General features: G+C 43.1%; 1 protein-coding gene across 1 annotated transcript in view; it reads right to left on the reverse strand.

Annotated features, from left to right (window-relative positions):
• Nucleotides 1-15,405, reverse strand: part of LOC116050108 (phospholipid phosphatase-related protein type 4) — a 43,700-nt gene that overhangs the window by 15,143 nt on the left and 13,152 nt on the right. The window contains exon 2 of the mRNA XM_031300140.2: nt 11,943-12,128. Within this exon, the coding sequence (XP_031156000.1) occupies nt 11,943-12,128 (186 nt within the window). The remainder of the gene's footprint in view (nt 1-11,942; nt 12,129-15,405) is intronic.

Here is a 15,405-nt window from a genome sequence, read left to right on the forward strand (position 1 = left end):
TACCTACTGCACCTTTAACTCATGTTGTCTTATTTAGTAAGTGACTGATAAAAGCAGCTTGTTCATCCCTCTGAAAATGTCTGCTCTGTACAGTCAACCTGTTTTAATTCTAATGTGGTTTGTTTATGCTTGTTTTCAGCTTTACTAGAGAATTGTTTTTTGTTTGGATCTCTTTTGCAAGTTTTTACCTGCCATCTTCAGGACACCTTTTTTGTCCCGAGGCTGTTTTGCAGAGGCACCGGAGGCACTCTGTCCGGTGCCTAGCGCCGCCCAAGACAATTGTGATTGGTTTAAAGAAATGCCAATTAACCAGAGCCATCCCAGAATGCTGTGTGGACTCGTCAGACCTTCCTCCGCAGCGCTGTGGAGGAAGGTCTGGCAAAGCGAGACTAAAGACACGAATAATATGCCTGAAGTGTCCTTCAGGACACCTTTTGTGTCCTAAAGGGGGGACCCCGAAGCTCAACGCCAGGCCAATACAGTCCTCCGGGTCCCGGTGACCCGAAGGACAACACAAGGGTTAAAATGTTGTTTGGGTTGTTCATGTGTTACATATGTGAATTTTTGTTGGATATCACCAATGCTAGCTAACGTAGTGAGATATATTCACGACACCATTATGATAAATTACTAACCAGCGCTTGGATTAGCGAGCGACAAAAATAAGTGTTTAAAGCGTTAAAAAAAGCTTATAATTAATTGAAGATTGGTTTTCTTTTCAGAAGTTTACTAACTGAGCAGCTATGTACGAGAGAACTTTGAATAAGAGAAAATGTGTGTTTTTACTGCGGCGACACACAACATTTTCTGTTTTTAATTACGGGAGAAAGTCCAGGTAATGAGCTGCCAGAACTTATTTTACGGATTTATTTCTTGGAGTGCATGGCTAAACATCAATCCAGCACCACAGTTCCACAGTGTCCTGTGTGACTAAGTATTGCAATCATTCCAAACACTTCCTCCAATTTTTCAACGTCTAAATCAGAAGTGGAATTTGGGCAAAGCTCAATTCCACAAGTCTGTCGTTTTTAATTCATTTTAATTCCTTAGATGCTTCCTAAAAAGAACCAAGTAAATATTCATTTATGATTCATGTTTTATTCCTCATATATATTGAACTGGATGTCTGCCTGAAGAAACACTTCACATTGTTGCATGTTCAGCTGACTGTTGACTGACTAAAACACTCTACGATCAGCACCATATGACCTACAGAAGTCAATTCCAAAATATTCTTGGGACATTCTTTTGAATTTATGGTTCCAAAAAATAAAGCGTAGTTGAGTTTTGGTCTTGTACTTCCTTAATAGTCTTTTAAAAAAACGTACAAAACGGGTTTGCGAAGGATACATTTCAACAGCCAATCACACGTAGCCTGCCTTGTGGATTGTGTGGATTGACAAATAATACAAAAGTTTTAGAAGAATGTAAAGTAAAAACTCAGTCCTCTAGTCATTTACTGAACGCTGTAAACGTGACAACTCAGGTCTTTTTTTTTTTTATTTCAGCAGTTTAAAAAAACATAAATACACAGAGTTAGAATAACTTGAACTAAAGTCAAACTTGTTTTCCCATAAGCCTTGAGGGCGGCGGGTAGCGGCTCTAACATCCAGTGACAGTCAAAGTGCTTGAACGCTGTTCAGCACGCGAGGACAGGAACGCCTCGGGCCTTCTTCTGCTGCACGAGTCTCTCAGGAAGAATGTGTTATCAGCTGTTAAGTGGAGTCTGATTTTATTGATGTCTGAGGGTGAAAAAGATCTAATAAAAAACGCCTGTCTGACTAATATTAGAGGGAGCTGAGATGGATGTTAGAGTGGAGTTTTCCCTCAACATGCTGCTGAGACAGCTCTGTCTTCGCTTCAGATAGCGAGCGTTTTGGAAGACACTCAGTGTGTGTTTAGCTCTTGGTGTCTCTTCTGCCAGGATATACCATGAATCTGGTGACTGGTAATGGGTTTGGCATCTCTGTGAGCTAAGCAGGGAGCTAGAGCTTTTTATTTCTTCTTCTTTCTTTCTTTCTTTCTTTCTTTCTTTTTTTGATGTTGGGGATGGTAGGAAGATAATGTGATTGTATGGTGGCCCTGAAGTGCAAATCACCACAGCAATTAGAGAAACGCAACAAAAACGGCAAATAAGAAAACACGACAGCAAATAGGAAAACACGACAGCAAATATGAAAACACGACAGCAAATATGAAAACACGACAGCAAATAGGAAAACACAACAGCAAATAGGAAAACACAACAGCAAATAGGAAAACACAACAGCAAATAGGAAAACAAAACGGCAAATATGAAAACACGACAGCAAATATGAAAACACGACGGCAAATATGAAAACACGACGGCAAATAGGAAAACACGACGGCAAATAGGAAAACACAATGGCAAATATGAAAACACAACGGCAAATATGAAAACACGACGGCAAATAGGAAAACACAATGACAAATATGAAAACACGACAGCAAATATGAAAACACGACAGCAAATAGGAAAACACGACAGCAAATATGAAAACACGACAGCAAATAGGAAAACACTACAGCAAATAGGAAAACACGACGGCAAATATGAAAACACGACAGCAAATATGAAAACACGACAGCAAATATGAAAACACTTCAACAAATCACAAAACACAACGGCATTAACTTCTACCGGAAAAGGTAGGGCCTATCTAGTAGAGGACGGACCCTCCTGATTGGACAGACGCACTGTCTGTCTTTTGACAGGAAGGAGAGGTGAAAAAATAAAAGTGCCTCACTGTCTATGCTTTTAACAGACGGACTAGCCGTTTCTCATTTCAAAACACTGGACGAAATGGATGTGGAACTATAAACTGTGCTGTTGGTGAATCAGCGTCAGTCTGCTTGCAGGAGGAGAATATTCTGTCAGGAACTTTGCTCGCAACATGCAAAGGTAGGTAACGTTACCGACACCGATAGGCTTTAATGTAAGCAATAGTCGTTTTGTCTTATTTATCCCATGTCAATAAATTAAAAACTCGTGGGAGTTCATGTTTGTAGTAGTCATAACACTTACCGGTAAGGAGAATTGCAGTAGCTAACCGTTTACATTAGCTTGTAGTTTACTGCATGTATGCAACATTAGCTCATTGTCCAGTAGCTTCTAGCTTTCAGACAAATGCAGTGCAAAATATGATCAGCAACTACAAGGTAAACGCTACCAGCTAATGAGCTACCACAGGCAGTATGATATGCATTAAACTGCAAGTGAGAAAGGGTAAATAGTACTCTAAACACACAAGCTACAAGGCTACAACCAACATATGAAAAGTCATAATACCTCCATTGATAAACACCCACTAATACAGTAAAGGTAGGTGTAAGTGTGTTAAATGGTCAACAGTTGTCAGTTAAGACCATGATGAAGAAACTACACCACTACACAGTTACATGAAGTACCTTCATGTTTCAGTATGCTTAAATATACTTGTGATACAATTCTAATCTTACCAGGACAGGTTGGATAACTACTGGACTAACCTAATCTTACCAGGACAGGTTGGATAACTACTGGACTAACCTAATCTTTCTCCTTCTGTCTGCAGTCCGGAAGCAACACCATCATCGTGAGCTGAGTCTGATCGCCGCTTCATGTTGAATATACTTGTGTACAGTATATAGTAATGTTTGAATAAATGTTATAATAAAGATACACGTTTCATTAATGTCTTTTTAGAGCTTGTATACCTAACTAGTTATTAAAAAAGGTAGCATCTGAATATAATTACTCAGAAGTTTCCTGTGTCCAGGTCATAATTTGATGGAAAAATAAACATTGAAAAACAGTTTATATTATATACACACCCAAAAACTTAAAAGACACAGACAAACTAGTTAATTTAATGCATTTATTTTTTGAATGGCAATCTCTAATATAGCAAATAATCTATTCAACATCTCTTTTTGGCCTCTGTCTCCCTGCTTGTCTTTTGCTTTCCCTCTCCTCCTCATCTCTCCCTTCTGGTGACGCTAGTGCAGCCATGAAGTTGGCATCCGATTCGCAGCTTCTGATTTGGCAGTTAAGGGGAACTTAAAACTGTTTTTTTTAACCTCTTACTGTATTGAATGAGTGTTAGTCATTAAGGTACATTTATAATTATGTCTAAAACACACTTTTAGATTTGTGAAAGCTTTATTGTCTTGAGAACACAATAAGTTTTTTTTCACATATAAACCACATTAGACTAGGTCTAGATCCACCTAGACTTGTCAAATCTGGACTACATTATCCCAGAGAGGCTAAGGAGTCTTAAAAACACAGTTTGGGATTTGTGAAAGCTTTATTCTATTTGTGAAAATGCCATAAAGGGAGATTTTACAGTTTTTTGCATATGTAGACCACATTGGACCAAGTCCACATCCAAAACCACAATACCTAAACTTGTCAAAACTGGACAAGAATTAACTCACTCTCTCCATGTCATTTATTATATCCATGAGCAGGTCAGAGGGTGGGGGAAGACTCTGGACAGACCTGGTAAGCCCAAACGTGTAGTGCGGGTAAATTGGGAACGTCTGGAGGAGGCCCCTGTCCGACAGACTTTCAACTCACACCTCCGGTGGAGCTTTTCGTGCATCCCTGTGGAGGCTGGGGGCATTGAACCCGAGTGGACAATGTTCAAAGTTTCCATTGCTGAAGCTGCGGCGAGGAGCTGTGGTCTTAGGGTCTTAGGTGCCTCAAGGGGCGGTAACCCACGAACACCGTGGTGGACACCGGTGGTCAGGGAAGCCGTCCGACTGAAGAAGGAGTCTTTCCGGGATATGTTATCCCAGAGGACTCCGGAGGCAGTGGCAAGGTACCGAAGGGCCCGAAGGGCTGCAGCCTCTGCCGTGAAAGAAGCAAAGCAGCGGGTGTGGGAGAAGTTCGGAGAAGACATGGAGAAGGACTTTCGGTCGGCACCAAGGTGCTTCTGGAAAACCGTTCGCCACCTCAGGAGGGGGAAGCGGGGAACCATCCAAGCTGTGTACAGTAAGGATGGGACGCTGTTGACCTCAACTGAGGAGGTAATAGGGCGGTGGAAGGAGCACTTTGAGGAACTCCTAAATCCGACTAATACGCCCTCTATGGTAGAGGCAGAGCTGGAGGATGATGGGGGATTGTCGTCAATTTCCCTGGTGGAAGTTGCTGAGGTAGTTAAACAACTCCACAGTGGCAAAGCCCCAGGGATTGATGAGATCCGTCCAGAAATGCTTAAAGCTCTGGGTGTGGAGGGGTTGTCTAGGTTGACACGCCTCTTCAACATTGCGTGGAAGTCGGGGACGGTGCCTAAGGAGTGGCAGACCGGGGTGGTGGTTCCCCTTTTCAAAAAGGGGGACCAGAGGGTGTGTGCCAATTATAGGGGTATCACACTTCTCTGCCTCCCTGGTAAAGTCTTCTCCAAGGTGCTGGAAAGGAGGGTTCGGTCGATAGTCGAACCTCAGGTTGAAGAGGAACAATGCGGATTCCGTCCTGGTCGTGGAACAACGGACCAGATCTTTACTCTCGCAAGGATCCTGGAGGGAGCCTGGGAGTATGCCCAACCGGTCTACATGTGCTTTGTGGATCTGGAGAAGGCCTATGACCGGGTCCCCCGGGAGATACTGTGGGAGGTGCTGCGGGAGTATGGGGTGAGGGGGTCCCTTCTCAGGGCCATCCAATCTCTGTACAACCAAAGCGAGAGCTGTGTCCGGGTTCTCGGCAGTAAGTCGGACTCGTTTCAGGTGAGAGTTGGCCTCCGCCAGGGCTGCGCTTTGTCACCAATCCTGTTTGTAGTATTTATGGACAGGATATCGAGGCGTAGTCGGGGTGGAGAGGGGTTGCAGTTCGGTGGGCTGGGGATCTCATCGCTGCTTTTTGCAGATGATGTGGTCCTGATGGCATCATCGGCCTGTGACCTTCAGCCCTCACTGGATCGGTTCGCAGCCGAGTGTGAAGCGGCTGGGATGAGGATCAGCACCTCTAAATCGGAGGCCATGGTTCTCAGCAGGAAACCGATGGAGTGCCTTCTCCAGGTAGGGAATGAGTCCTTACCCCAAGTGAAGGAGTTCAAGTACCTTGGAGTCTTGTTCGCGAGTGAGGGAACAATGGAGCGGGAGATTGGTCGAGAATCGGCGCAGCGGGTGCGGTATTACATTCAATTTATCGCACCGTTGTGACGAAAAGAGAGCTGAGCCAGAAGGCAAAGCTCTCGATCTACTGGTCAGTTTTCGTTCCTACCCTCACCTATGGTCATGAAGGTTGGGTCATGAGCGAAAGAACGAGATCCAGGGTACAAGCGGCCGAAATGGGTTTCCTCAGGAGGGTGGCTGGTGTCTCCCTTAGAGATAGGGTGAGAAGCTCAGTCATCCGTGAGGAGCTCGGAGTAGAGCCGCTGCTCCTTCGCGTCGAAAGGAGCCAGTTGAGGTGGTTCGGGCATCTGGTAAGGATGCCCCCTGGGCGCCTCCCTAGGGAGGTGTTCCAGGCACGTCCAGCTGGGAGGAGGCCTCGGGGAAGACCCAGGACTAGGTGGAGGGATTATATCTCTAACCTGGCCTGGGAACGCCTTGGGATCCCCCAGTCGGAGCTGGTTAATGTGGCTCGGGAAAGGGAAGTTTGGGGTCCCCTGCTGGAGCTGCTACCCCCGCGACCCGAGACCAGATAAGCGGACGAAGATGGATGGAAGATGGATGGATGAGCAGGTCTTCCCCTGTACTTGTGTAAACACGGTAACGCAAACTTGGTAATCTACAGTGGGCAATACAGCACCGTAAAGAAAAGACCTTTACGACAGCAGGTGTGGTGAAAATACTACCACTTTTGTCCAAAGTGGCCACTAGAATTAACACAAACTGAAAGTTACATATAGCCACTTTAAGTCATAGAAAAAAATGTCTTCATGAATATAATGTGGAACTGCTGTGGACCTATCTCTGACAGCAACACATTTAGGATGTATTTGATCCTGTCAGAAGACACCATGGTGCACACTTTATCAGAGTGTGTCACAGCTGTCGAGGAAGTTTGACAGGTATTTCGCAATCCTGTCCAGCTGGGTTTCATCATCAAAGAAGATCGGGACCCAGCGTTCCCCAGAAGTGGGGTTGCTCCTCACCTGAGACAATGGCCTATGAAGTATGAATTAAAAAAAATCTTAATAAATACTCAGTCCTACCTCTTTTTCTGAGGAAAGGTGAGAAAACAACACTTATGTTGAAGGAGAAGGATTTGAAGAGTAAATTAAACCACTGGCAAATCTATGACGATATTTGGATTGATTTCCAAAAGGTAAAAATAACTTTTTCTACTTTTCTTTTGAAGTGAGAAGGAAGACCTGCTCATGGATATAAGAAATGACATGGAGAGACGTGGACTTGTACGTTGAATGTCAATTAGCAAAGGCCATGCTGTGGCAATAAAATAAAACAGTTTATTTAGCCTCTCTGGGATAATTTAGTCCTGATTTGACAAGTCTTAAGTATTGTGGTTTTGGATCTGGACCTGGTCCAATGTAGTCTATATGTGAAAAATACATTAAAATCTCCCTTTATTGCATTTTCACAAATAGAATAAAGCTTTCACAAATCTCAAACTGTGTTTTTAAGACTCCTTAGACTCTCTGGGATAATTTAGTCCTGATTTGACAAGTTTAGAAAAACGGTTAAATCTCCCTTTATTGTGTTCTCATAAAGACAATAAAGCTTTCACAAATCTAAAAGTGTGTTTTAGACATAATTAATAATTTACCTTAATGATTAACACTCATTCAATACAGTAAGAGGTTCAAAAAACGGAGGATCAGTCACTTAGCAATGTAAATTATGTTTCCCTGCTGAATCGGACAGTTTTAAGTTCCCCTTAAATTTCCCCTTAACTGCCGAATCGGAAGCTGCGAATCGGATGCCAACTTCAGCGTTGTAGTGCAGCCTCCATTTGTTCCTTAGTCCCTGTTAAAAGACAGCAAACACAAGAAAAAGATCTTTACCATTATAAATGCTATAACGGAATGTTATACTTGTTACATGGGAAACTACTCATACATTTTAGCTTTCATTTAACGTTGCTAGTGAAGTTAACAAGGTGCAGCTTTACCTCCAATCCTGCAGCTACAACTGATAAACAAACCAATTTCTAAATCTCTGCTAACATTACGCATATACAGTAACGGCTTACAAAAAGAGATGAAAATGCCACCGGACATTAAACTTTACAAACACAAATGGCATAAAAGACAGCAACACAGCTAGCTAGCTAACAGCCTAATGTTAAATGATAGGTTCAGTTAGCTTAACGTTAGCTCGGGGTGTATCTACCTAATTATAATAGCAATTTGTACCAGCATTAATGCGTAACACTTGACATTGATGTAACACATTAACGGTGATAACAAATGTACGGCAAACACTAAATATACTTACATTTAAATGTTAATTGTGCCATCAGCGATACCGCTCCAACTCCCACTTAGGTCCGCCATTGTTGTTGTTTTTTTAACGAGCCGGCAAAGCATAGGATTGTGGGTGATTTGGGAGCGCGAAAGACAGACAGTGCTTCTGTCCAATCAGGAGGGTCCGTCCACTGCTAGATAGGCCCTACCTTTTCCGGTAGAAGTTAATGCCGTTGTGTTTTGTGATTTGTTGAAGTGTTTTCATATTTGCTGTCGTGTTTTCATATTTGCTGTCGTGTTTTCATATTTGCCGTTTTGTTTTCCTATTTGCTGTCGTGTTTTCCTATTTGCTGTCGTGTTTTCCTATTTGCTGTCGTGTTTTCATATTTGCTGTCGTGTTTTCCTATTTGCTGTCGTGTTTTCCTATTTGCTGTCGTGTTTTCATATTTGCCGTCGTGTTTTCCTATTTGCCGTCGTGTTTTCATATTTGCTGTCGTGTTTTCATATTTGCCGTCGTGTTTTCATATTTGCCGTCGTGTTTTCATATTCGCCGTCGTGTTTTCATATTCGCCGTCGTGTTTTCATATTCGCCGTCGTGTTTTCATATTCGCCGTCGTGTTTTCATATTTGCTGTCGTGTTTTCATATTCGCTGTCGTGTTTTCATATTTGCCGTCGTGTTTTCATATTTGCCGTCGTGTTTTCATATTTGCCGTTTTGTTTTCCTATTTGCTGTCGTGTTTTCCTATTTGTTGTCGTGTTTTCCTATTTGCTGTCGTGTTTTCCTATTTGCCGTCGTGTTTTCCTATTTGCCGTCGTGTTTTCATATTCGCTGTCGTGTTTTCATATTTGCCGTCGCGTTTTTCTTATTGCTGTTGTGATTTGCACTTCAGGGCCACCGTATAATTGTGAATGTGTGGAAGAGAGCACAGAGTTGATGTTTTGCTAACACTTTACTTGAAGGTACCTACAAGAGTGACATGACTGTGTTATGAACACATGACTGTGTCATGACACATGAACCCTAACTGTAATTCTAACCATAGACTGTATAATATTAATGGACAACGCATCCGGTTTGGCGAAGTGCTGCAAATGCGGAAGGTCCTTAAACCTGCATTCTATCTTAATTCCAGCAGGGGGCGACACGTGCGGTTGCAAAAGGAGGTCGGTTTCTGTAGAAGTCTATGAGAAAGTGACCCACTTCTCACTTGATTTATTATCTCAGTAAACATTTTCATAATGAGTTTATGGTCTCAATCGCTAGTTTTAAGTCTTCTGCAACACAGAACGATGTTAATTTTTTGAATTAGGGTCTTGTTGATTTTAAAATCGACGATAAAGCAGGGAGTGTTTTAGGGCGTGGCTATGATGTGATTGCCAGTGAAAGTGTGCAACGTAACGTAGAGTGCAAGGGCTCCTCCCTCATTCCTCCCTCTCATCTAAAATCGTCACATCCGCAACCAGGATGGCTGCGCCCGTAACGGCAAACTCGACGACTCATAGCAGATCTCCACAAACCAATGGGTGACGTCACACATGCTCTGTCCATTAATATTAACAGTCTATGACTCTAACCCTAACCCTAACTTGTCATGACAAAAACCAAATGACACTTAATGACAGAAGCGTTATGTCATAAACGTTTATGACTTGTTTATAATGTTTATGACACGTTCATGACAGTGTCATGTCACGCTTATGTAGATACCTTCAAGTAAAGTGTAACCGATGTTTAAAAAAAACACTGGGACAGTTATGTTTAGTTTTAGGTTTTGGAATTTGCGAGCGCTATCTGACACTGTAACTAAACCAGAGAGCATGCCATCCCACTGACTTCCACTGGTCCATCACCATATAATTGTAATGTCCCAAGTTTGATTCTGGCTCAGGACCTTTGGTGTATGTTGAAGGGTGTAATTTCCACTAAAGATTGCCCCCTTTCCAATGCTTATTTTTGTCTAAGTTATGTCTCATTATATCTATGTTGCCTTCAGTTACAAGCATGCACCCATGAAATACGTCTTTGCCCAGGGTATAGAGGCTGAACTGCCTGAGAGGAAGCTCTGCAGGGCTGAAGGAATCAATCAATCAATGCTAAGGCAGCAAAGCTTCTGCACCAAGAAATTCTTTTTTTTCCAAAATTATATTAAAGACTTACATTATTGCATTAATATGACTTTTGTAGAATTTTACTATAGTTCTATGGCTTTTTTCAAACGTCACACCTTTGTGTGTCAGTATTAGGGATGCACCAAATCCAGGATTCGGATTCGGCCGAATATTGGGCTTTTTGACGGGGTTCTGTTTCTGCCGAACCATAGAATTTTTTTCCACTGAACCGATCCCTACGCTTGCACTACGCGCGCTACGCTGGTCGACGTAATGACGCCGCCGTTGATTAAGGGAAGGTGTTTACATAGGCGGACCGTTCAATGCAGTAGGCTGTGAGAAAGTGAGCAGAAAAAGTGTAGTTTGGCAGTACTTTCAGTCAAAAGAAGGCCATTCAAGTCCAGCTACATGTTCAATTTGCAATGCCGATTTGTCTCGTGGTGGCAAGGACCCTAAACAATACACAACATCGCCAACATTTGTTATGAAACATCCGAAAGAATACGAGTTGTGCATGAAGGAATCTACAGACAGCAGCCAAAATGCAGCAACTTCAGGTACTGCAAAGGAAGGACAGTCACAGCTAAAAACTTGTGTTAACCAGACGACCATTACCAGCTTTGCTAGCCCTAGACCAAATGAAAAATACACTGCTGTGGACGTTGTTTACTTCATTAATGTGTTTACTGTGTTAATGGACTGAGGATGGGAGTAGGATTCGGTATTCAGTTTTGGATTCAGCAGAATCTTAACCAGTGGATTCGGTACCAAAAATCTGAATTCGGTGCATCCAGTATACTGGCTGTGCTGTGCTGTTATTCTCAGCTGTCAGAAACAGTCAGCTGGGAGATAAAGTATTTAAAGCTAAGCCTGCTTTTTTTGGTCAGCACAAAATGTAGTTTTAGCGAGTGATTTCCCACAAAAAACTGCTTACATGCCCTGCAGTTTGAATAAGGAAATCGTTCATTGCTGAGCTTCAGAGGACAGGCTGAAATCCAGAGGAAACATGTCTGAAGTCTGAAGACTCTGATCTGATGAACACTGTACTGGCTGGATTCATTAGTGTAAAGAAAATGATTCTTTCCTACTTCTCTGTCTTTATGTTCTCAGGAAAATATTTTTGCCATATAGCACAATAGGATGTGTGTTGGTGTGTTCTGTGGGGAACATTAGAAGGAATCCATGCCAAAGGCTTTTTCATACTGTGTGTTGGTGTGTATTTGTGTGTAAGCATCAGTGTGTTTGATGCCATAGGCTGACCCACTGGGAAAAAAAGACTGTACTCCAGGTGGGCCTCTGTGTACGCACATGTGATTATTATAAAGTTCATTTTCAAAGAAAACTGAGGCATCAGGTGTAGAGAATAAGATACAAACAAAAACTGGAAAACGTAACTTTGTTACTGTTAATGTGAGTACTACTACTGTAGATAAGAGCCGACTCTTGCAATGGATCCTTACCGTGATGGCGGGTCCGGCGAAGGCCAGGCTGAGCAGCATCAGGAGGGGGATGACCTCGCGGTTGGGGTCGATGTAGGGAAGGCTCAGGCTGCGGTCATGGCAGTTGAAGCCAGACTTCACCGGCTTGAACACATCCGTCCACTCCAGGAAGTACAGACTGACCACAGACGATACCAGGATCGGCAGCTATCGATGGACACATCAGGAGAAGACGGACAGAAAAATATGTAAGGGCAGGGTGCGATTTTCCGGGAGGGATGCGTGGGATTTCCCCCTCTCTGGTCTATAAATCCCTGCTTCTGCTGAATTATTTTTATCCCTGGTGGGGATAAAATGTACATATTACATGCCTAAAACAGTAGTATTATAAACTAAGTAAAGCAGTAACGTGAACAGTCTATATTGTCATAGAAGGATAAAATCCGAGCAGCAGTTGCTGGTTGTATTTAGCCTCTACAGAGCTCCAGGATGCTGGCTACCAGCAGCAGTTGTTTAGCCGCCAATTAGGTGACTGTGAGCCGGCTACAGGCACCGCCAGATGACGCTCCTTTCAGGGACCGTGGTAGTGGAGTTTAGACAGAAAAAAGTGAGCGTCATGCTGCGATGACAGTTAAGTTTAGGCAGCAAAACGACTCGTTACGTTTAGGAAAAAGATGGTGGTTTGGATTAAAAAACTCTGCTCTTTTGCTTGAAAGCTCTGTGTTTTACATTGACACCACGTTGTGCTATTCTTGCATGTTTTGAATGATCAACCCCCCCCCCGCTGCTTTCTTCATAAATCGCACCCTGTGTAAGGGAGTTCAAAGTCATAAACAGCTGAGGCAGGAGGAGCTTGAACAGACTGCCAATGAATAAATAACTAATAAAACAGGCAGTGAATGCTGCAAATGTCCCCATAACCCTATGGTTCAAAGATCATGCTAATTTGATTTGATAATGAAGATAAAGGCATTGAAAATAGTTTTCATGACCCGAGGGGGGGTGAGGACGGTGCTGAGGGTGATGGAAGATGGCATGGGGAATTTATTGCCCTTTTGAACATCAAGGGCTCCCACTGAGCTCAGCTGAAATCTTCTGTATGAATTCTCCTCATGCCAACAAACGGAATGAGAAACAGATATAAAACAGTTTATTATAGCCAGCGTGAGGTCTTAAAATCATAAAAGACCAATCATAGCACAGCAGTTTAATCCCAACCATGAAATAAAGTTAGAATAATAAAGCTGGTGATCTGGCAGTCGGGAAAATCAAAGTGCTTCAGTGGTCTATGGAAGATAGCCAGGGATCAACTCTGCAGACCGCTCGGTGCATTTTTGTGTTAGACATGCTGGATGGCTGGCTGCAGCCATTTCACCACTGACCTGTCACACTGTCATTTCACTAGTGACTAGTGCATATCCTGTCCTGTCAGAGAGCAGAGCTGTGGCGCTGATGCTGTGGTCCAGTTAAACTGGATCGTAATTTCTGAGTTCCCAGTCGGAAATATCATCTGTATAGCCCCCTGAAGTCGGATTTCCTACTCTGAAACTGGTACTGCTAACTCAAATAAACTGCTAATATAAGCTCTCACATTTGTGTATTGTAACAGAGTTGTTGTTTTATACCCTCCCATAAAAAACCTTTATTATATAATGAGTAGAGAGATGGACTGAAATGGCACGGCTAAGTCAAGTAAGTGAGACATACAAGTCAATAAAACCCTGGTAATAATGTTACATATCTCTTGGGGAAAATGTGAGCAAGAAAATTTCTCTAAAATATTTCTCATTGAGACTTAATAAGAAAGTGAAAACTCCAATATCGACCACTCCATTTCGTACACTTACACTGCAGTTCTAGTCAGAATTCTTTTCAAAATGTTTTCTAACACCCCCCCCCCCAGGCACAGAGAAGTGAGGTGTGTGTGTGTAGGCAGAAAGCTGATGTGTAATTGAAGGCGGTAAATTGTCCACAGAGGACTGCAGTGAGGTGCGTCAGTGGGCGTTGCATATGGCCTCGAGCATCACAGACTTTACCATACAGCTTAATACCCTGATTCCCTGGCACACAGTGGCTGGCGCGCTGCTCGCTTAGCTAATGCTAAGTAGAGCAACATGATGGAGGAGGGCCCCTACAGGAGCCCAGCACAGGGGATCTCTTCAAGTCAAGACACTCCTGCTGGGAGCTGAGCCAATGATACACACTCACACACACACAACCACATAGAGGGCCTCTGTTTGCAGACTTCCTTCCTTTTATCTGTCTCACAATTCTGCCAGGGGTTACTCACTAACACACTAGTTTTCCTGTCTTTCTATCCTGGCACTGATTCCTTCACTCCTCATTTCCTTACAAAGAGAGAGGTGTCATCCAGTTTATTCAACATTAGGTCCTCTGGGAATTAGGACATTTGGAGAGATGGGGGGACACTGAAAAGACAGTTGGAAGGCAGGGATTATGAAACAAAAGAGTGAAGTAGGTGAAGGTGAAAACATCATACATGAACTTTTGAGGTACTATTCACAATGTGGAGTAGAGAGCTCTTAACCTACAGTGGCATAAAAAACCCTAAAAAAAAGAGCACCTGAAGTAGGTGAGGTTGATCCCACTGGTTGGCATGATGCTGTCTTTGTTCCGACAAATGTGAGAATAAGATTTTTTTTTAGCAAATATTGCACTTCATACAAACAGCAGAACACACAATAGTTGGTGTTCTCGCAGGATTTATGGGGTTGTCTACCGCCAGAAACCACTACTATACGCCATTCAAAAACGGCTATGGAGTGGGATCCCCAGTGACACGTGAAGTCAGGAAATGGTCAAGCTAATCAGAAGCCATCCTACAGTCTGCACTACACAACGCAGTCCGGAGCATATTCCAGGACACCACTGTTGACGTTGTGAGTTTTTGGGAGATTTAATTTGTAAAACGACAGAAGCAAATGTACCCAAAACTAAAGCTAAATCATTCCACAAACAGAAACCATGGATTACCAGAACCATCCTGGATGCCATAAACACATGCACTGCAGCCTACAAATTAGCAATGCGGTCTAAAATAAAATCGACAGTTAGAAAGCAGCAGCCTACAATGTGAGAAGAAGAATGGACTACGGGAAGAAAGGGAAACTACAATTCCAGGAGGGCAACCCACAAAGCATGTGGTAAGGTCTTAGAACTGTGACAGATTAAAAGCCCACCTCCTCCTCCTTGTCGAGTGGTGATGCATCGATAGCAAGTGAGCTTAACACATTTAACGCTCGCTTTGAGGCCATCAGCAGCCAACTAGTAAAAACAGCTGAAGCAGAGGTTAATAGATGGGTGCACCTCTCACACCCACCTCCCTCTCTGAGCATGTTGTCAGGAGTTCTTTCAAGCATGTGAAAACCAACAAAGCAGCAGAACCTGACATTATCAGTGGGCGGGTCCTCAAACTGTGTGCTGACCACTTGCGCCAGCATGCACATTGATATTCAACCTGTCA

This window comes from Sander lucioperca, chromosome 23 (assembly GCF_008315115.2).
Source record: "Sander lucioperca isolate FBNREF2018 chromosome 23, SLUC_FBN_1.2, whole genome shotgun sequence".
NCBI classification, from domain to species: domain Eukaryota; kingdom Metazoa; phylum Chordata; class Actinopteri; order Perciformes; family Percidae; genus Sander; species Sander lucioperca.